The sequence below is a fragment of the Phodopus roborovskii genome, unplaced genomic scaffold (genome assembly GCF_943737965.1).
Source record: "Phodopus roborovskii unplaced genomic scaffold, PHOROB, whole genome shotgun sequence".
Taxonomy (NCBI): Eukaryota; Metazoa; Chordata; class Mammalia; order Rodentia; family Cricetidae; genus Phodopus; species Phodopus roborovskii.
In genome coordinates, this window is record NW_026125489.1 from 9,890,969 (window position 1) to 9,913,338 (window position 22,370).

General features: G+C 45.5%; 1 protein-coding gene across 1 annotated transcript in view; it reads left to right on the forward strand.

Annotated features, from left to right (window-relative positions):
• Nucleotides 1-5,535, forward strand: part of Myrfl (myelin regulatory factor like) — a 90,684-nt gene extending 85,149 nt beyond the window's left edge. The window contains exons 22-25 of the mRNA XM_051176278.1: nt 2,007-2,081; nt 4,818-4,929; nt 5,213-5,287; nt 5,393-5,535. Of these exons, the coding sequence (XP_051032235.1) occupies nt 2,007-2,081; nt 4,818-4,929; nt 5,213-5,287; nt 5,393-5,479 (349 nt within the window). The 3' untranslated portion in view covers nt 5,480-5,535. The remainder of the gene's footprint in view (nt 1-2,006; nt 2,082-4,817; nt 4,930-5,212; nt 5,288-5,392) is intronic.
• Nucleotides 5,536-22,370: the final 16,835 nt, after the last annotated feature.

The following is a 22,370-nucleotide window of genomic DNA, read 5'->3' on the forward strand; positions in this document are numbered from 1 at the left end:
CCGTGTATGTTTACATACACGGAAGATGAGGGAGTCGGAAAAGGTGGGCATTAGCAAATGCCAATAAACTACAACCCCCATGATCCCATTCTCCTCCTTCAATGACTAGATCCAAAGCAAAACCCCCAGGGGAACAGGCTGACTCTCCGGGGCATGCACCAATGTCCACAGTGACCAGTGGCTTTCTGGACGCAAGACGGACATGAGTGATTTTGCATTTGTGTTAACAACAAATGATATTGTTATAATTGTTGTGGGAGCGTGGGAATCTAGCTCAGCTTCGAGTAGCTTTTATTCTAGCAGTCAAACAATTGCCCAAATATTTTAGACATTTCCCGCAACATCCATCCCCAGTGTTTATCATTACCCACCCACCCCCCACCCCCAGCACACGGCAGCGATGCATCTAGATATGTAAAATACGAGTGGCTGTAGTAAGTGCAAATGCAAATTGTAGACCTTCAGAATGAAGCTTATTTCTTAATTTGATATGTGAGATTACTTTCAGCTGGGGGATGGGGTGGGGTGGCCGTGAGTTCTGTGAGTTTCAGCCTGAGTTCTTTTTCACCTCTATAGAACTTAAGCTTCAAGTCGAATTCCTGAGCTATAAAAATAACATATTTAAGAATTATTTATGACGCCTATGTTTATAATCACTTTGAATTCTCACTTCAGCTGGTAAGAAGTCGGCGACATTTTTCTCTGTGGTTTAGTTTTCTGTAACCTGAACAAGCTTGCATTTGATCACGCCTTTGGTTGGCATCCAGGACAGACGTTAGTTAATACAGTAGAATGACATGATGGTGATGAATTGCATGACTCAGGCCCAGATCCTAGACTCAGGCAAAAATGTTTGTTTTCCTAATTCTCTTCTCATCCGTAAGGTAGGGAGGGCGATTGTTGGATGAGACTCAGAAGATGATGGAAAGTCCATAACAGGAACAGGAAAGGATTTCCAAGTATTGGAGCGTCCCAGTTGAGCTCTGAGCTCTGATCCTAAGGCAGAGTGTGTGTGTGTGTGTGTGTGTGTGTGTGTGTGTGTGTGTGTGCACCAATAACATTGTTTTTCAGCTTTTTTCATATGACATGAAAAGTTAAACATATCTGAGATGCACAATATGACAATATGACGTGCTTTCTTATATCTTGGTGTACAACTCGTTTAATTTTAGTTTTTAAAGATGTAATGGTAAGTAAAAAAAAAAAAAACTGTACACACCCAAGGTCTATGATGTCATATCCTGATATTCTTAAGAATTATAAAACACTGTCTTTTTTTTGGCTCCCTGTAATTTCTTCGGTCACATTTTGACAATGAGTTTAGTATCATTTGAAGAGGATCTAAAATGGCTGGTTCTCCTTGCCTGGCTTGCATGTCTTGCATGCCACCCGTGGGGTCAGCAGTCCTAAGGAGGGCTTGACTGGATACATACATGCTGTCTGCTGGAGTATTTCATTACAGGAGGGATCAGCGCGTCAGCCCCTCCTCTCTAAGCATCCCTCGTTTGGTAGGTGGACCTAGGGATACGCAAGCCTACCTTACAATTTCCTCCGTCACCAAATGGTAATCAGGCTATAATAATTATAGTTGGCTTTGGTTCTAAATATACACAGCTTCTGCCAAAATTGTTTAAGAGGGAGAAGTGGCCTATGCTGCTGGTGTTATCTCAGGGTTCTTTTCCAGGAAACATCAAGTTTACTTCATTTTTCCTTTGAAATTTTTTTTTTTTCTCTATGAACAAAGTTGTTTCCTGTGCATTTGATTCTGTGCATTTGGTCTGGGACTTGACTTTTCCATATTTTATATTAAGGCACAAACACATTCATTCTGACATTGGATGAATTTGTCTCTGAAGACTACCAAAAAGGGACCGGATTAAACCCAATCTTCTAAAGTTATCATGTGATATTTTGCAGTTTATATAGTATGTAGTAACAAGTTAAAAGCCCTTTGAACATTTTTGGGTACATTTTGACTTGTGATTTTATTTTCTTCTAAAAATCAGGCCTGGACATTATAATTATAATATTCCTGTTAATAAGAACACACCCACCAACGTCAAGTTCTCCCTGGAAATCAAGTAAGTGTGTGGCCGTAAGAAACTGCTTTCTCCTTCATTGAACACTAAGTGCAAATTGGTGCCGTAGTTTATCTAGTGAGGAGGCAAAACTCTGTCAGTCCACGTTAGGTGAGGAGGGGTGAAGAGGGTGGGGTGGCCCGGGGCCCCTTGGGAGAATGGGGAGGACTGGAAGCCACATTCTTGCTTGAAGAAGTTTGATATTCACAGGCTACAGGTTTCCCCCGGCTGCCTCCTTTGAACTGGGTTAAGAACACCAATATTAACAAGGCCCCTGGCTGGGAGCTGGATGCTTTGGTGACCTCCAGGCATGAATACAAATGTAGGTGGTGTTCTGGGCAGGCCAGGACTCAAACTGTGCCCGTTACTCGCTCATTTTGTGATCTTAGAAGTGACGGTTACTGTGTACCATGCTGCTATTTCTCCACCTATAAAAGGGACATTGCATAATGCCACGATGACTGTGGTTAACACTGACTGCATTAGTAACTGCCTCTTATGGAGCACAGAGTACCCACCCGTCAGCTCGTGCACACTAATGCTGGGACATGAGTTTCTTCCTAGCATATGCTTTATGGGTGGAGCACTAGGGAACACAGGTCAAATGTGTGTTCTGGAGCTGGAGAGATAGCTCAGCTGGTAAAGCGCTTGCTACATGAGCAAGAGGACTCAAGTTCGATCCCCACCACCCCTATACTAAGAAGGCAGAGGCAGGGGGACTTTACTGATCTGCTAGTCTAGCCTTAAATGAGATGGGGTTCCCTGTCTCCAAAAACATTCAACATCATCCTCTGGCCTCCACACGTACACACACATGAATGCACACAGAACACTATGTTCTGAATTCATAGCTACTACCAGCGACGAGCCATATCTGCCTCGTAGTCTGGTGCTTTTAGTAATTATAACTTTCAGCCCACTTCACTCAAACTTGTGCAGGGGCTTCTCTGAAGGAGAGATTTAGTCTCAATTCTACTCTTGTCCTCATCCCTGCCTTTCCATTCTTCGCCCCCTTTCCCTTCCCCGACTTCACCCCCAACCCCATCTCCTCTCCCTGACTCCGCTGTTCAGTCTCGGCGTCACAGTCCTTCATTCTTAAGTTTGCTCACCAAGGAGGTAGTGAACTCAGCCCAGGTGCATGCTGGGGAAAGGTAGCCATCGTTTCATGACTTAGGATCCGAATGCCCAGGGTACTTGTCTAACAGCCAGGTGTGCTGGTTTCCAGCATTTCTGTTCTCATCCCTAGCTTTCGATGGAAGGAAAGAAGGTTATAAATTAGAACCCTGAAGGGTCATATAACCTTGAACTACTGAATCAAGACTGTGGGTTTACGAACCAGTTTCCAAATACCAGTGATTTAAAATAACAGCTACAATAGTCCCCATGTATCTATAACTTCACTTAACCATGATCAACTGTGGCCCAAAGATATTGAATGGACATTCCCAGAAATAAACAATTTTTTTAAATGTTTTAAGCAATATGTTATCACAATCATTCCCATCTTTATTTTTAATGTTGCTAACCTCTCGATATACTCAATTAAAAATGATACTCTTTCATAGAAATGTATGGGTCTGAGAACAGACAGTAGACACGGGCTTTGGTCCTATTCTGCAGTCTCAGGCATCCACTGGGTGTCTTTGAAAAGGTGCCCTGAGGATGAGGGAGCCACTCAACTGTGGGGTTTTCTTATTTGTGCAAAAATGGACGAGTCTCATCCTCTCAGGGACGAAGAGCAACTTTTCCTATAGGTCCTCTGCCCTCATCACTTAAAAAGCTGTTTATTTCTTTCTCTTTTAAAACTGTAGTTCTCTGACAGTTTCAAGCATGTATCTATGCATTCTAGCCACCCTCTCCCCGACCCCTGCCTAGCTTCTTCACCCTCTTCCCCCACCCCTGTCCATCACACCCCTACCAATCTTTCCTCCATTTCTATTGTTTACTTGCCGTGCCATTTCGGACGCTATCTACCCAAACCAGGACTTTGCAGTACTGAATGTCTTAGGGGCGTTGGATAAATGCAAATCCAACTGCCAGTGAAAAGAAGAGATGTATCCAAACGCAATGACATGGGGAGAAAAGAGGTTTGGTGTAGGAATTAGAGTCGTTATTCTAGACTTAGAACCCTCTGGCATGTTAGTCGCCCGAGGGTCATCTTCCTTCTACAGCAGTGAGATGAGATTCAGCTCCTGACAGCACCGAGAATCACGTAACAAGATGCCTGTTGTAGACTGTCAGTTTTAAATCAACCTGACCCAAGCTATCGTTACCTGGGAGGAGGGAACCTCACCTGAGAAAATGCCTCCATAAAATGGGGCTGCAGGAAAGCCTATAGTGTAGGGCGTTTTTTAACTTAGTGATTGATGGGGGAGGGCCCAACCATTGTGGGTAGGGTCACTCCTGGACTGATGATCTTGGATTCTATAAGAAAGTAGGCTGAGCAATCCAAGAGGACCAAGCCAGTAAGCAGCATCCTCCATGGCTTCTGCACTGGCCTCTGCTTCCCGGTTCCTGCCCTGTCTTGAGTTCCTGTCCTGCCTTCCTTCAACGAGGAACAGTGTAGATGAGCATAAACCACATAAATCTTCCTCCCCGAGTTGCTTTTGGCCATGGTGTCTGTCACGGCAATAGTAACCCTGGCTCAGACATGGCCCCAGGGAGGGTTTCTAAGTTACATACCCACCAGTTGATCTTCTTATTCTTGGTAGGATCTACTAACTTCCTTATCTCTTGAAGCACTACAGAGCCACTGATAGTCTTCCAGTGCAAATTCACCGTTGGGAATATATGTTTCCACAGTCAAAAAGAAAATGCCCAAAGCCACGAAGAAGACTCCCAGATGACACAGGTAATGTTTCCTGGCTCTCAGGTCCTGGTCCCAGCAGACATCATTTAGGATCTTGGCCTCTACTCCCTATGGATGAAGGGTTGCCTGGAACCAAATGCCAGCTCTTCTTAGCTGACCTTGCCACTCCGTATCATCATTCCTTCCTCAAGAGGCTGTAGACGGTTCTAGCAACACACATCAAAAACTACTGTCCTAGAGCTTCTCCTACACTGCCCTAGCCTGCCCTTCTTTCCACTGAGTGTAACATGTGGTGTGAGATGGGCCTTTCTCCTTCGTTTCTTAGGGTTATCAGCACATTTGGAGCCTTCCGGTGGCCCCATTCTCTGACAGTGCCTACCATTTCCGAGTAGCTGCACCAGTAAGCACGCTGTTTTTTTTTTTCGCTACTTTCAGTAGAAAATTAAACGCACAATAAGTGGCAGTTAACTTTTACATTCGTCTTTCTCTTTTCCTGTTCCCATAGGATTTAGCTGACTGCTCCACGGATCCTTTTTTTGCTGGGATTTTCTTCACAGATTACTTCTTTTATTTCTATCGACGTTGTAACTAATTTATTCAAGTGTGAGGACTTTACCAAAGAGAAGTATGCAGAAATACAGTTACCAGAAACTGCCATTTCCTCCAGAAACTTCCTGTACCTTTCTGTAAAGCTCTCATACTTTTGCTGAAGAGTTCTTCAGGTTTGCCTTCCAGTGGGTTTGAAACTTAAAGAGGAGAATAAAGTGTTTCACAGAGTGTGGAGAATATGGAGTTTGATTCTGTCATGTGTAGATGGAGTTTCTTTTCCGCCTGGTTCTGCCCCCCTTAGTCCCAAATAAATACACAGAGACTTAAAATATTTATGAACTGTTTGGCCAATGGCTCAGGCTTCTTACTGGCTAGCTCTCTCTTAATTATTAACCCAAATCTAGTAATCTATGTATTTCCACATGGTCTTGGGTTTACAGGTGGTGCCCAGACTCCCTGTCCTCTCCCCAGAATTTCCCTTTTCTGGTAGTCCCACCCATACTTCCTGCCTGCCAACTGGCCAATCAGCATTTATTCATCAACCAAAAAAAGAGAAACATATATTCCCAGCATACAGAAGGACACCCCCCATCAGTCATGACCGTGAAGGGAACATTTCTGTGTTGGCTTTGAAAACACAGCTTCCTTTATGCAAGAAGCTGTCAGGTTGAAATAAGCCTCTCTAGTTTTACTTTTGTTTATTGCATTTTTAGGCTTTGGGGGGGGGGGAGAAGGCCAAGTTAATTGGGCCCACTAAACGTGGCCAATTTGTGGCGTGGTAGGGGAGGGGTGTGGCTGTGGGAGGGAGTGAGTGCTGGGGATGCTGACCTTGAATTTAGGCAAACTATTGTGTGCATGCAAGTGGTGTGTGTGTGCATATATACATATATGTAAACATTAGATATGCATTTGGCTTTATAGTGAAATAGCTTTGCCATGCTTAATGAATACTGAATTTTCTATGTGAAGCCCCTATTTCTGGAGACCATTGAAAGTAACCAAACTAGCTAATTCTCCATCTCCTTGTTCTGCTTTGTGGTGCATCCCCTTGGATGGCAAGGCGGGTTCCCACAGTGCCTCTGCCCACTGTCCCCAGGACTTCATACATGGTGGACAACATGGTCTCTTGTTGTGGAAACAGTGAGTGAAAGGTCATCCTTTGGTGGCAACCACCTACTGAGTAGTTGCCGCCATGTGCCAGCTTTTAGAATCCTGAGTGCCAAGGCACACATACCGCAGTTCCACAGTGCAGGACTCCCGAATGCCTGGCTTCCCATCGAGTCACTCTAGTCAGCAGGTCAGTGAGAATTCCACATTTCTGCTGCAGCTCAGTAATACTGGCCGTCAGGTGGTTTCTATAGAGTGAGTGCCATTTCATATGAACTCCCATTAGAAGGTTGAAGCATTTTCTCCCTGCAGCAAACCCACAGGAGATTGGTGTAAGTCTTCAGACAGGGTTTAACTCAGGGAAGACTCGTGGTGACATCAGTTATTGGGAGAGCCACTGGGCGATTGTGTATTTGCAGTGTCCTTCCAGCTGAGAGATGCTCACTGTGGACCAGGCTTGCCCAAGTCCATCAGATTCCCTCATGCCAGGGAACTATTGGTGTTCCACTTGAGCATTCCCAGCCTCTAGTGATCAAAACGCCTTTAATAGCCTTCCGCTCCAAAACTCATTATCCCGTGATCCTGAGGAAAACGTCAGACGAGTCCTGAAAAACGTTGTCCTAAGTACCTATAGAGTACGCCTCCAAAGTGTCATGCCACCAGGAACAAGGGAGTTGGAGAAACTCAGCAGCTAAGAGACCCCTACAGGTTGTGGTGAGTAACTGCGATGTGGCATCTTGTATGTTTAGGTACAAAGAAAATATGAGTAAAGTATTAATGAAACTCTAGGTACGTGAAAAGTATGCCACAGTAATGTATGGTAGAACATTATTTTAAGGTGTGTGACTTTTGTTTATGTTGCATTTGTTTAACTCTGTGAAGCTGTGAAGCTGTAAAACACCTGATGGTCTAATAAAGAGCTGAAGTGGCCAATAGCAAGGCAGGAGCAAGGATGGGTGGGGCTGGCAGGCAGAGATGATAAATAGGAGGAGGAATGAGGAGGAGAGGAAGAGGAGCAAGAAGAAAAGGAGACGAGGAAGTCAGCTACCAGGCCAGCCATGGAGTAAGAGGGAAAGTAAGCTATGCAGAATTAAGAACGATAAAAACCCAGCACAAAAAGGTAGACGAGATTAAAAAAAAAAAAAAAAGCTGGCAAGAAAGAAGCCAAGCTAAGCTAAGACTGGGCATTCCTAACTAAGGATAAGCCTCCGTGTACGATTGCTCAGGAGCTGGTTGGTGGGCCCTCAAAAGAGCCAATGAGCCAAGGGTGACACCCTAGCACAACAGTAATGTGCGCGAATGAGTCACAGGAGAGGGCTGCGGAGCTGGCTGAGTGGGTGTGGCTACATACTGTGAAACACAAGGACCTGCGTTCGAGTCTTCGGCCTCCACAACAAAAGCCAGACCTGGGTTCGTCGCCCATGGACCTCCGCTGTTGGAGGATGGAGACAGGTAGGTCCTTCAAGCTTGCTGGCCGGCTAGACCAGCAAAATGATGAACTTCCAGCTCTGGGAGAAACCCTGTCTCAAGGCAATAAGACAGCAATAAAGAAAGAACACCGATGTCCACCCCTTTCCATGCAGCAAACACAAGCATGTATCACTCACGCACACACACACATGCACACACACACATGTGCACACATATGCACCCACAGGAGCATACAACATGTACACACATTCACACACATGCACATACAGGCATACACACATGCAGGAACACACACACACGCACACACACACATAGGAGAAACTGGACATGGGGTTTATAGGAACTCTCCGTATTATTTCTGTGATTTTTCTAAAGGTGTAATGCTGTTGTAAAATAATAAGTTTATTTTGGAAGCATTGAATAAAAACATTTCCCAGTAGCAGAGCCACAGTACCACACGCTGCCTAACTGATACCAAGTAGACGTGCAGCCAGGAAAAATGGCGCCATTTCAAACCTCAGGTTACTCAGAGCAACTTAGTTCCCTGCTTTGCCTGTCATTTAAGGCCAGATTCTGTGTATCAACTTAATTAACCCCCATGAATAGAGTATTACAAAACAATCACATAATGCAAAGGAGTACAAGTCTAATAACTTTTGTGAGTTCTAATACAGGTACTCAAGACTTTGAAAGCTCTGTTGGGTTTTCAAAAGAATAGAACCATAAAAATTCACTTGTAACAAGTTGGATGTCCAATCCTCTAACAAAAAAGCAGGGTGAAAATATTGAAAGGGGTAGTAGGTTACTCATTGGATTTTCCTTCTTTTTTTTCTATAAGTATTTTAAAAACATTTATTTCTTCTATTTTTATGTGTATCTGTGTGTGGTTGTGTGAATTTATGATCCGCATGTGTGTGCAGAATCCCACAGAGCAGACAAGGACATCAGATCTCCTGAAGCTGGAGTTATAACTGGAGTTATGAACTTACATGTGAGTGCTGGGATTGAACACTGGTCCCTTTGGAAGGCTCGCTAGTGCTTTTAATCTCTGAGCCATCCAGCCATCTTGGTTTTTTGTTTGTTTGTTTTAAGAATAGTCATAGTTTATAGTCTAGGCTAGCCTCAAACATTTTTTGGTGGTCCTGCTGCCTCAGGCACCCAAGTTCTGGTAATAGAGGCTCAAGCCATCATGCCTTGTTCCCGTACCATTTCTGAATTTCATTTTTAGTGATAGACTCTTTACTGTACATTAAGCCACAGAAGCCATTGAACTTTAAAAGAAAAGCAAAACAAGCAATTCTGATAGCACAAGGTTGTGATAGGACCTCACAACCTTGTGACTTGAAAGCCAAGGGAATTCTCCCTGTCTCCTGTCTCTCTGGGCACAAGAAACAAGCTGGGCTCTGGTGCTAAATGCCTTCCCTAGCCACCCCATTACTTCACTTACCCTTGAGAAATTTCTTCTTTTTCCACAACTCTTTTTTGAGTTTACGGAGACCACCAACACAGATAGTGATCCACCAAACAAACCACTGACGTGCTAACGTCTTGAGTAACGGATATTTCTTTGGGATCCATAAACTGATCAGAGGCCATTTGGTCACAATCCAGGACAGGGGTGGGGGTGGGAGGGTGGGGGGACAGAGAAGGAGTGAGTCTTCTGCCACCAGCCACCAAGTCCCATCTGTCTATATGGCACTTAGGGATGCTAAATATCAGGCTCCAGTGAAACCTTCACTTGCCGAAGCTAAAAGTCTTCAAGGGCACATGCCGTTGATTTCTGGGTCTGGTTCTAAAGAGACAACTGAGCTCTGAAGTGGTGCCTGAGGATTTAGGTCTAGTGCATTTTTGATGAGAGGCTGTTAAAAGCCAGTAGAGATGTGGCTTCAAAGACTTCCGGTTTACCAGCGGTGTTCCTTATCCACGTCCATCTCTTCTTGGCTGGCTTCCATGAACCGAAAAGTCTCTGTCTTTTGACACACAATAGGAGGAAGAGATGGCTGCCAAGGGTCACAGTCACAGTCCTCAGTTTCTTTATGGCCCTACATAAACATAAAATGAGGTCATATTTTAGAAGGATTCTTGATAGCGGCTGGGCCAGGGTTGACCTCTCAAGCCAGAGAGGTTGTAGTGACAGCAGCCTGACCTTCTGGTTCAATGCAGAATGACCGGGAGGCCACCTAAGCTCAGAAGCCGATGGCTTGGTGCTAACTGGGGCTTAACAAAATGTCACTGGTGTCATCTTAGTTAAGCCACTTGCCTTCCGCGCATCGTACTTCGCCTTTGTAAAATCCAGTGGGTAATAGTCATCTTTACCACTAAGGGATGCTGTGAATTCGAGATGAAGCAGACAGGTATGCAGACGTTCACTGTAGAGAAGGACTGTATGAGTACAAGAGTTTGGTTCCGGCAAGTTGTCAGTCTGAAGGAGAAAATAAGGCATGGGATTCTCCCCTTTTAAAATGAGCTCGGTTTGCTATGCTAAGGGGAAGTCACTTACATATCCATGAACTATCTTTTTCCGCTAGAGAACATGCTTATTACAACATAATCATGGTCAACAAACATTTATTGAGGAATGTGTAACCTGAAACACTGTCCCCTTATGTACAGGCAGGAAGAAGGCATACCCAGGCATATTCGAGTTCATCTCACTATTCTCTTGTAATCACTCTTAATTGCCAATATTTGGAATAAAAATATTGTTATGTTATTACTTGCTTGTATTAAGAGGTTAATATTCTCTTTTCCCCATGCATTTAAAAACAAACCCCTCCAAAAAAAATGTCTTAAAAGCTTCCAGTAGAAATTATGAAAAATGAAACGGCCTGTTGTCCATCATAAGATTCCAGAGCACTGGCAGTTAACTTTAGTTTATTATTCATCATTTATATTTATTCTGCCGCATTTAATTCTGTACAGCGCAACCGCATAAGCATTTAAATTAGTTGCAGATTGCCAGCCTGCCATCCTCCACAGGCACCCAGAAGCAGTTCCTGTTGTGTGTGGATGTTCTAGGCTTTTTGGAGCAGCATCTGGAACTGTGCACGGTAGGAGAAGCTACTCAAGGTGATGCCGGAAGGAAAGGGGCTCTTCTTGCTTTTTCAGGAAAGAAAAAGGAATTACTAAAGCGCCTCAATGAAAATGTAGACCTTACTGTGCACGCTTAGCTTCCCAAGCTCTGCGGGATCCGCTCACTCCCTCACATTTACAAATACCTTCTGTGCCAAACTTTGTATGAGGTACTAGGAAGCAACAAGGCTCGAGGACATCGCTGACCCTTCTGAGACATCATGGGATAGCCAGATAGCCGTACACACCATGAAAAAGCCTTGGCACCCTAGCAACAGCCTAGCAACAAGGATAGGAGTGATAAATGCTGTCTCTTAGGGACAAGCAAGAGATGGAAGACAGAGGAGAGGATCCAAGCAGGAAGATATGCCTGAGCTTTCTGGCACAAGATGATAAAGGTGTTTGCTTATGTTTTAAACGAAGGAGGGGGGAAGCAGGCAGTTACACATAGATCTGCTGTTTAAGGAATCTGATGGTAAAGGCTAGGGTAAAGCACACTGATATGGGCATGTGCCTAGGGAGCTCTTTGACAAACACACAAACAGATTTTAAGTGCAGCAGGGCTATGGAATCGATTTTCCCCCTACCCATCCTGCCCAGGTCTTCTGCTAGTCTTGTTCCAGGAGAGGGTCTCTTGCTTCTAAAGGCACCGTGCCTTTTCCCCAATGCCTGCAGCCCTTTCTGTCTGGCCCAGAAGATCCTAGGAAACGGTGAGAAAGGCAAAATGTACTGGGTGGAGTAAGGGGTGACTCAGGGAGCCGGTGGAGATGCTGGGTGGGGAGCTGGGCTTTGGGACAGTGACTCATCCGATAGGCGCTGTCCTCCCTGGGTGGTAGAGGCATGACCGAAGGTACAGTGTGGCGAAGGGTATGCACCAGTCTTTTGGCCGCTCTGCTTGTTTGAAAATAAGGAGGGCTTTCCTTGTAAAGACATGTATTTGTTCTTAGGAGGCCAGAGTAAGAAGGTCTCAGTAGGGCTGGCAAAGTTCCCCAGCATGGCTTTCCCATTCTGTGGTTGAAACACCCTAGTTTTTTTCTTCTCCAGAACTATCTTGGCTCTCCATCTCTGTGGACTCCAGAAGCTAATCCTACCCATTCATGATAGAGAAGTCATCACCCACCCAGGCAAAGAAAAGATCGTATTCCCTTGGCAACAATGACAGCTCAGGTACAAGCCTAAGAGCCAGTCAGAACTGCTCCTGAGACCATAAACAAAGGGCACACCACTTTGTAGGAATTAGGCTGCAGCTGCTGGGATCTCACCCAGCTGTGGACCCGCCAGCCACCCGGCAATGAAGCGTCACAAAGGCAAAGAGCGTGAAGAAGACAGATGTCTAAGCTAGACTTGCCCCAGCCTTAGCAGTCATGGGGGACTACAACGTTTGCGGTTTGCTTTTTTAACCAGGTTGGGTTTGGCTCTTGGCACACAGCCAGAAGACTTTGGTTGAATGCAAGCCTTTATCAAGACTGAGCACTTAACACACAGGAAGTGCAACGGCTGGTCCTAGGTCCCGATACCTTGTTAATGAGAGCTTGCCGCTCTCCAGGGTGCAGGGTTCATGGAATTGCTCTTCCCTGAAAGGTCAGGTTGCCTCTTCATTCTTCCTCCTCACCACTAAGTTTGAAGTGGGAATCGGTCAAGGCTATGGCTGAGTTTGCATGGGATGATAGTTTGAATGTGATTGGCCCCATCATCTCACAGGGAGCGGCACTGTTAGGAGGTGTGGCTTTGTTGGAGTGGGTGTGGCCTTGCTGGCGGAAGTGTGTGGTTGGGTGCTAACTTCCATTTTCCTGTCTGTGGGAAACTAAAATATAAAACACGGCCATTCCAGAGGCGCACAGACCCAGAGACCTGTCTTCCCGTTGGGACACTCTCCGGTTGGAAGAGTTTTTCTTCTGCTGGTGTAGATCCCTGGCCTTTGGGATGTCAGAACAAAACACAATGATTTAAATCTGGGTGCCAATAATACATTCACACAGTTTAGCTTTTTATTCTTGTCTCAGTCACAGACTTTCTGGAACCGATTGTTACATCCATCACATTTAGAACATCTATTTAAAATGCTTTTTAAATACAAAGAATGTTTTTTTTTTTTTTTTGAAAATAGTGATTGGATTGACAAAAGGAATTATTCCATTTATGTTATGACACTGTAACAAGTTACCAAAACATGTTCTCATAGTTAACTTTTGACCAAGGTTATGGAAAATGGAGACAAAAATCACCTGGAAAAGAAAGAACAATGTTGTGTGTATGTGTGTGTGTGTGAGTATGGGTATGCGTTATGTGTATGTATGTGTGAAAAGTATGTTGTGTGAGTTTGTATGTGTATGTGGTTGTATTATGTACATGTGTGTTGTGTGTGTCTCTGTGTGCATACACGAGTCGTGTATGTATGTGTCTATGAGTATGTGTGTGCAGAAGAGAGAGTTAAGGTAGCCAAAGGCAGGAACCCCTGAGTCCATGGAACCCCTCACCCCATCCTGACAGGCTCTCAATTGTCATGGAAACTTCATAGCCCTCAGGAAGCAGATACAGGACTCAGCTCAGGTTACCAGGCATCTATGAGTCACCTGCTGTGTTTTTTCCACGCCTATCAGGGATTTCATAAGACAGACTGAGGCTGAGAAGCCCTTCATCTGAGTCCCTTTCTTTAGCGCCACCCTCAGGCATTCTGAGCAGAAGCGACTTCAAATCCTCATTTTCAGACCCAAGTTTAGCAATCTTTCCTAGGGCCCAGCCAGTTCTGTACATGTGGATCTGCATTTAATCACCTCTCCTGATGTGTAGGCAGCGACTCTCTCAACCAGTCCTTGACCAAGCAAAAGGAACGCTCTCTGGACAGAACCCCACGGGACGGTTGGCATATGATCCCATCCCACTCTGGTTGGATTATCCAAACCCAGGGCCATGTTATCTTTGGCAGAATATGAAAAGAAAGCAGAACCCCAATTATAACAGGCTACATCCATTTAGTGCTGAAGGTGCTGTTTTACCAAGAAGGCCTTTCTATTGGGCTCTCCAGTGCTGCCCAGCCGTGGATCCACTTTGAGGACAAGAATTTGATCTGCCATCCTGTTCAGCCCTCTCTGCTCTCCTGTAAGCTCCTATGAGGTACCTGAGCATCTCCATTCCAAGAGGCAGATGCTGGCCCAGTGAGGCAAACAGCTTGCCCAGGCTTGCACAGCTGGCAAGACTTACCCCGGACCACCTAAATCCACCCCTGCCTGTGTCTTTTCTCCCACATGGCTGTGACCTCCCTGGCACACATCCATTCTTGGCCTGTGACATGTCTTAGAAAAACCTGAGTACTCATTCCCCGTACCCCAAACACCTGTTCCTTGTGTCTTGTCAGAGCATCTGCTGTAAGGGATGCATTAGCCACACCTTTGCCACACACACACTTTACATATCCAGAGGAACCTTCGGAACCTAGTTCCCCTTGTGTATTTTTGAACATGTAAAAGGAATGCGTGCATGGAAGTTAACATAGAATTCATTAGAAACTAGTAACACCAAAAGCTAGAAGTTTATGTTAGCAGTGAGTAGACACATAAACTTAAGGGCTCTTCATTCTGTCTCTTACTATGTGATCTTAATTAATGTCGCTGTGCTTTGGTTTTCTTACAAAAAGAGACAGTGTGGATTTTTCAACCAACACAAAGTGAATTAATTCTCAACAGGCGCCATTGTTTATCAAGTGCTCCAAATGATTAACAATCTTTAGGTCCCAAAGTTAGTGCTGGAGCTTAACTTCCCTTACTAGCAATGGCTGTAATCAAATGAACACCACAGCCATATGTTTATGTTTTACTATAGGCTTCACTAAAATTAAAAAAAAAAAACCAGTAAAAATATATAGAAATCGGCAGTCATCACAGTCTAATTTCCTTCGTTGCTTTTTATCGTTTGTTTTGCTCTTTTGAGATAGGGTCTCTACATAGCCTGACTCACTATGTTGACCAGGCTGTCCTCAAACTCGCGGAGATCTGCCTTAGCCCCCTTAGTTTTAATGAAGGGCCACAGAGGCTCGAAAAGCTTAAGTGATTTCACCACTCATTACCGAACCACCTTGGTGCTTTCAGTGTGGCAGGAAGCGACTAGTTGGCGACAGGCCTGGGTAAATGTGGAAATGAAGCCGGTAACTGAATTCGGACCCTTTGGTTTTTGTCCCATGATGAGGAGTACACAGACACATCACCGCGCAGTTCTTTGGGGACAGGAAGCTCCGTCCTCAGCCCCAGCAGCAGCCAGCTGACGATATTGACTTAGGAAACCGCCAGGCTCCTCTTTTGGTCCCGGGGAAAGCCTGGGAGTGTGGGATGAAAGAGAAGGCTTAAGCTGAGCCACGGTTCTGCAGGCCTTGGGGGGTAAAGCCGGGGCAGGCGGCTGCGCTAGCTCCGGGTGGTGACCTCCCAGCTCCACCCGGAGAAAGCTGGATTTAGGGCCACCTGGACGAAGCCGGTGCCACTGGTGTTTTAGGACGTTAGGTATTGGGTTACCCCAGCCTGGGGGTTGGGCAGTGGTTAGCAGCTGACCCTCCTGCCTCGCCAGGCAGCTCTCTCTGTTTCAAGTGGATTAAATACCTTTGTCTTCAGAGAATTCTCTGGCGCTGGGCTTTTGTGTTTTGGATTGAGCAGCCTCAGCCTCTCCCTGGTCCTCGAATTTCAGGTGAGCAGCTGGTGTGTAGCTGAGGGTCAGCTGGGAGGGAATATGGGAACCTTCCACGGTTTAGGGGAAGCCAGGTACGTGCACAGCAAAGAGGTTCGAGTGAACGAACCCCAGAGAGAATGTGAGCAATCGGGACTCCCAAGGGGCTGCAACCCATGTTCAGACTGCATGACCCCTCGGCATTCCCCAGCTTTGTGTTCCTGCTCTCACTTGGAATGCACGCACATGCCCATCAGGGACGACTGAACAGTTAGCCCCCCCCCCCCCCACCGGAAGTGTTCTTCTCTCGCTGCGAAGCATTTGGGGTTATTACAAAAGCTCCTCCAGTTGTATGGTTAGCGATACCTCAGCCCTTGTGTGCAGAACCCAGAAACATTGAAAACTGTCGTTCGCAGTCATCCTAGCCCTGGGGGATTTGCTGCCCTAGATACAGTGTTTTTGGATTACAGGGGATAAAGGGCTCCAAATTGCAGGGTGTGTAATAAGGAAAGTGCTGAAATTGCTTGCTTTTAGACAGGGAGCCAGCTGACGATATTGACTTAGGAAACCGCCAGGCTCCTCTTTTGGTCCCGGGAATGTCTGGGAGTGCGGGATACTCCAGTGGACTGCCTTGGACACATGGACAAGAATCCGTGTAGAAGAACACTTTTTAGAACAACACCCACACATGGTTTCAGGACTAGCAAGCTCACACTCAGACTACAGTTTGCTCATGCATGCTTTCTGTCTTTCACAGACAGCCATCTTCTGTTTCACTAATAGTTCTTGTACTGGGCCCACACTTCGAGATGACATGCGCATGCTATTGTCTACCAATTTTAGAGGAGGCTGTGCTTGTATATCCTTACTCCCTTCTAACCTCCAGTGTATCTACAGAAAATTCTGCAACAATTCGTATTTTTGCGTTTGGATTTTTTCTTTTTTCTTTTCTTTTTTGGCAACTAGCTATTGTGGTTATGCATAATATGGTGGTGTTTTGTAAATGTTTGTTGTTATTAGTGTTGTTGCTCTCTGTTTTCCGTAGCTCTTGGCACATTGCCATCAGGTGTGTCTAAAGTTTAGGTTCACAGTCAGAAGTCGCCTAGGGCTTCAGTCCACGGGTGTCTCCATTCTTCACATCACATCTGGAAACAGGTTCATGTAGCTCGGTTCCCTCTGGTGTGTGTCCAACCTCCCTGGGCTGCAAAAGGTGAGGCGCCTTCAGAGCCCGGATTTTTGAGTAGGATTCAGTCATAGCAAGAAGAGGAAGCAGGTTTGGTGGGAGAGCTAATGGCTGCCAAACTTCAGAACTTGAGTTCTGTTCACAGAACTCACGTGGTGGGGAGGGACGACCAACTCCAAAACGTTGTCCACCAACTTCCATATGTGCTCTGTGGCATGTGTACAATCATGTGAACACACACACATTAATAAATGTGCTCGGAAAAAGTTTAAAGCAGCGGGAACAACATTACTAAGAACAAGAAGCCGGCTTGAACACGGGATTGCCAGAGTGTAGACAGTACATGCAGATGTGAGAGCCAAGGGAGTACTTGTAGAATCATAACTATGGAATTCTCTTCTCTTTAAAAATAACCCACGCACACGTGTGCAACCTAAAAGCTGATGTCAGATGCATATAAAACTTAGGACCATCCCTTCCATACTTACGCAGCAGGTCTGTTTTGATCGTGTCCTAATCTTTTACCACTGGTTGAGGCAAAACGAGCAACCGATTGCACTGATAATCCAGCTCCCACCCCCAGACCTCAGAAAGTGTGGAGCTTCCCACCCCACCCGTCTCTCATCATCTCTATCTTTGAAGAAAGGGGAAGAAGGAGAAGGCAGGGTCAAGGCATGCACAAAAATGAACAGCTGCTCTGTCTATCGTCTGTGCATTTTGTTTCTCTTGCTCTGATTCTTTTAAGACCTTGAGCACACATATCAGAACACACTTCAGACTTTGAGATGGGACTACATGCTAAGTGCTCATTTGCCACATTTTGTTTTTTATTTCCTCTCCATGCGCATGAGACTATTCCAGAATGGCACCTTAGTTTGCTGGTGACTAGAGAAATGGAAACAGTAGTGATGGATGGAGGCGCTGGAAGGAAGGGAACCATAGGAAGCCTGATCCCTGTTGTGTTCCTGATTTCAAATCCTGAGTACAGACAAAGGAAGCAAACAATATTTACAGTGACCCAGCATCCCATATCACTAGCTAAAGATTGAATAGAAAAATGCCAGAGAGTGGCTACAATAAAAACTGGAAACTTTCCTGTATTGCCTTTCCTATCCCATGTCCCTTTACAAAGCTGCAAGCCTGTCTTCCCGTAGTCCTTGAATTCTTAGGCTCTCTTCCAGGCTTGTCAATGGCAAGGCTTGTTAATGTAACCAACCATGAATTGAGAATTTCTTTCCAACACTTTCACCCAGAAATGTGTAATTTCAATAAGGGGGGAAAAGCCTAGACATGCTTCTACAGCTAATCTAAATGGAAAAAGAAACGGTTGGCTATTGGTGCAATGAGCATGCCTGTTGTAGATGGAGCTTTTGATCCATTAGGCAAACGGAGATACTGTGTAGAGGATCTCCCAGTTACAGCAGTGTCCACAGGTGTCCACAGAGGACTGCCAGGTACAAGCGCTGCCCATGAGTGGTTAGCACCGTTTGTCAGAGACTACGCCAGCAAGCTGCACCAGGGGTACCGGGCCCATTTAACAGGTGCTTCCTTAAACCTGGAGTTGGCTGACTCAGTGCCCCAACCATCCGATGCACGGCCCTGCTCTTACCATCCCCAGATCTAAACCTATGTCTTGTACGAGGCTTCCTAGTTAGCTCTGGCTTTCTACTTTGGGTTTCTTATGGGGCTCAAACATGAACAGCTGCGATCGGCCCCGTCCTCCCAGCAGATTCGAATCTTTCCTTCTCACGCCACTTACCTAAGAGGTGGGTTTATATAACCCTGACCGCCAGAGAGCTGCTATTCAAATGAAAATAAAATCAGTTATTCACAGATTTGAGGTGGTCCAACTAATGCACTTCCTTTTGCCCTTGCAAACCTGTCCCTGTCATTTTCAGAGTTCGGGGCAAAAACACGAAAGGGAAATCTTGGGCCTGTGTCTCAGTCCTCTTTCCTTTCCGTCCAGGAGTCTTTCGTTGACGCCAGGACAGACGTGAGAGTATACGGGGGGGGGGGGGGGCAATAGGTGTGCCCTGCAGCCATCTCTCCAGACTAAGGGTGACGGGACTTCCTTTGGGGAGAAAAATGAAATGGGATCAAGGCAAAGGTGCCATTAGCTCTGAGACTGTTCGGGGATGGTCTGGAGGGCAGGGCTCGGCCCCAGGTGGGAGGAGTCCCTTTGTATGATGGCCTCTCAGTCTCTGGAGAGGGCTTTGTCTGGAGGAAAGTCAGAGTGGGGCCGGTTGCCCAGTGCTAGTCCTGATGCCACCCACTTAATCATCCTTCCTGAAATCTAGGACCCTAAAAGACAGATGGCCGCCTCTCCAGGTGAACTTGCCATCTCAGTCCTTCTAAGCTCCAATCATTTCTAACAGAATTTTTTTTTTTTTAATCCAAATTGTGGTCTAATGGGAATTTGATGGACACCTCTGGACTATATGCAAAATGATATCTTGTCTGAAATTACCCCTCAGAACTAGACATAACTCCAGGGACCTCTATTAACATTAATACAGGTTCCTCAGATTGCAGTCCAGGGTCATAGCCTCATTTGTTTTAATTACATGGTCAAGGACATAAGAAGACTTCCCTTAACCACAAATGGAAGTTCTTTAATCTGAATGAACCTGAGCCATTTGGGCCCCCCCCCCCCCAAATAGCACAAAGTGTCCGCAAATGACATTCAGATAGTTTCAAATAATCTAATCTTCCAGAGCTCTGTGCTTGACTGATGGGAGTGAGAATTGGAGAGGAACAAAGTGGGGACCACTTCCTTAGGGATGTGCTCTGGGGCAGAGCATTGCAGAAGGGATCACACTTTGTTCCAAGGGATTTCACTGCACAATTACTCCATCCGGCCTTGTTTACAGAACAGTGTTGTAGAGCTGCATCAACAGTGTGTGTGTGTGTGTGTGTGTGTGTGTGTGTGTGTGTGTGTGTAATCTTCTTGTCCAGCTGGTCTATCATCTAAGTTACACTTTGAAGAGAAGAAGGGAAATACACAAAACATAATGTAACAGCAATTTCATTCTGGCCCCTGGTAAAAGATGCCTTAAAATTAGTGGATGGAGAGAGGCTCCATCCAACAGCTGATGGAAACAGATGCAGAGACCCACAACAGAGCCCTGGGTGGAGCTTGGGAAATCCTGCAGAAGAGGGGAGGAAGGATTGTGGGAGCCAGAGGGGTAACTTGGAGCCTGCATGGGACTGGACCTAGGTCCTCTGCATATATGTTACAGTTGTGTTACAGTTCTATAGTATGGTCTTATTGTGAGATTCCTAACGGTGATCAAAGGCTGTCTCTGACCCAGTTGCCTGCTTTTGGGAGTCATACTGGGTTGCCTCATCCAGCCTCTATAGGAGCAGGGATGCCTGTCCTCGCTGGTTGGCCAGAGGAAAGCCTGGCTTTTCAGCTGTGCTTGAGTCCATGTCTATTATCCATCCATCAAATACCGGGGTACCCGATTAATAGCTAATAAGTCGCTGTTCAGTGAGCCACTTTCTATCAATTCTTTGCCGTGGCCTTCTTCCTTGTCTTTTCTTCTGTCCCGGTCTTTAACCTTATCCCCAGGGAAGTAATCTAGCATAGATGGTTTACCCCACAGGCAGTGTAAATGTTAGGAAGTTACTTCACATCTCTGAGTCTTGATTTCTTCGTCTGTAAAATAGGAACAGTATCAATGTCTACACATTGGTAAATGTGAAGTGTAAATTATATAAAAATAGGTCAGTGATGGAATGCTTTCCTAGAATACTCAAAGCACTACTATAACACATTAGCACACTAACACACACACACACACACACACACACACACACACACACACAAACCAAGCCTAACAAAATTTACCTACCCTGCCAATTGTTCCCTGGGCTGCTAAGATAATGTAGAGATCACATTTATAAAAAGAAGCTAGAGCTGGGCGCTGGTGGAGCATATCTTTCATCCCAGCACTCTGGAGGCAGAGGCAGGTGGATCTCTGTGAGTTCCAGATCAACCTGGTCTACAAGAGCTAGTTCCAGGACAGCCTCCAAAACCACAGAGAAACCCTGTCTCAAAACAAACAAGCAAACAAACAAAAAGTTACAAATGAATCTAGTTTGATATTTGTACCTTCTAAGGATTTATATTTCTTGAGCATGAAAAATCCACCAGTATTTATTGAACACATGTTACATGAGGTTATAAACTGAATGTGTAATAATTCTGGTGTGTGTGTGTGTGTGTGTGTGTGTGTGTGTTTCAGTGCTTGGAGTCTGCAAGAGACGGATTTGTGGGAGGGGAAATGACTTATTATATATGCTGGCTAGTTTGACTTCCAAACACAGGTTAGAATCATCTGAGAGGAGGGGACCTTAAACAAGAAAATGCCTGCGTGAGACAAGCTATCGGCAAACCTGTAGGGCATTTTCTTGATAAATGATTGACATGGAATAGGTCACAGGACTGTAGGTGGTACCACCCTTGGGTTGGTGGTCCTAGATTCTATAAAAAAAAAAAAAAAAAAAAAAAAAAGCAGCTTGAACAATCCATGATGAGCAAGCCAGTAAGCAAGCATCCTCCTTGGACTTTGCATCAGCTCCTGCCTTTGGGTTCCTGCCCTGTTTGAGTTCCTGTCCTGACTTCCTTCAATGGTAGACTATGATGAGGAAGTATAAGACAAATAAACCATTTCGTCCCCCAGTTGCTTGTGGTCATGGTGTTTTACCACAGCAACAGTAACTCTAACACGTGGACTCAAGGCGATGAGCTGAAAACCCAAGAGTCAGTGTTAGGTTTTTGCATCTCAAGTGTCTACCTGCACTGGCTGGATTGTGTCAACCTGACACAAGCTGGATCATCAGAGAGGAAGGAGCCTCAGATGAGGGAATGCTTCCACGAGATCCAGCTGTAAGGCATTTTCTTAATTAGTGATCAATGGAGGAGGCCCAGCCCATGGTGGGTGGGGCCATCCCTAGGCTGCTGGTCCTGGGTTCTATAAGAAAGCAGACTGAGGAAGCCACAAGGAGCAAGCCAGTAAGCTGCTCCCCTCCATGGCCTCTGCATCAGCTCCTGCCTCCAGGTTCCTGTCCTGTTTGAGTTCCTGTTCTGACTTCCTTCAATAATGAGGAACAAACAATATGGAAGTGTGAACCAAATAAACCTTTTCCTCCCCAACTTGCTTTTTTGGCCATGGTGTTTGGTTGCAGCAATAAAACCCCTAGCTAAGATAATTTGGTACCATTGTAGTGGGTATTGCTGTGACAGACCTGACCATGTTTTGGGGAGGATTTGTGAAAGGACTTTGGAAATTTTCTATGGGAGCCTGGAAGATAAGAATGTGGAGAGCAGTGCGGAGGATGGAGGCCTGGCTTGTGAAGTTCCAGAGGAAGTTTAAAGACTCTGTCAGGGCCGTTTGCTATTTTGAATTAAGATTCTGTGGTTCCAATTAGCTAGGGCTGAAGATTCAGCTGTGATTAACAAGACACCAGAACCATTAATGTGAAACAT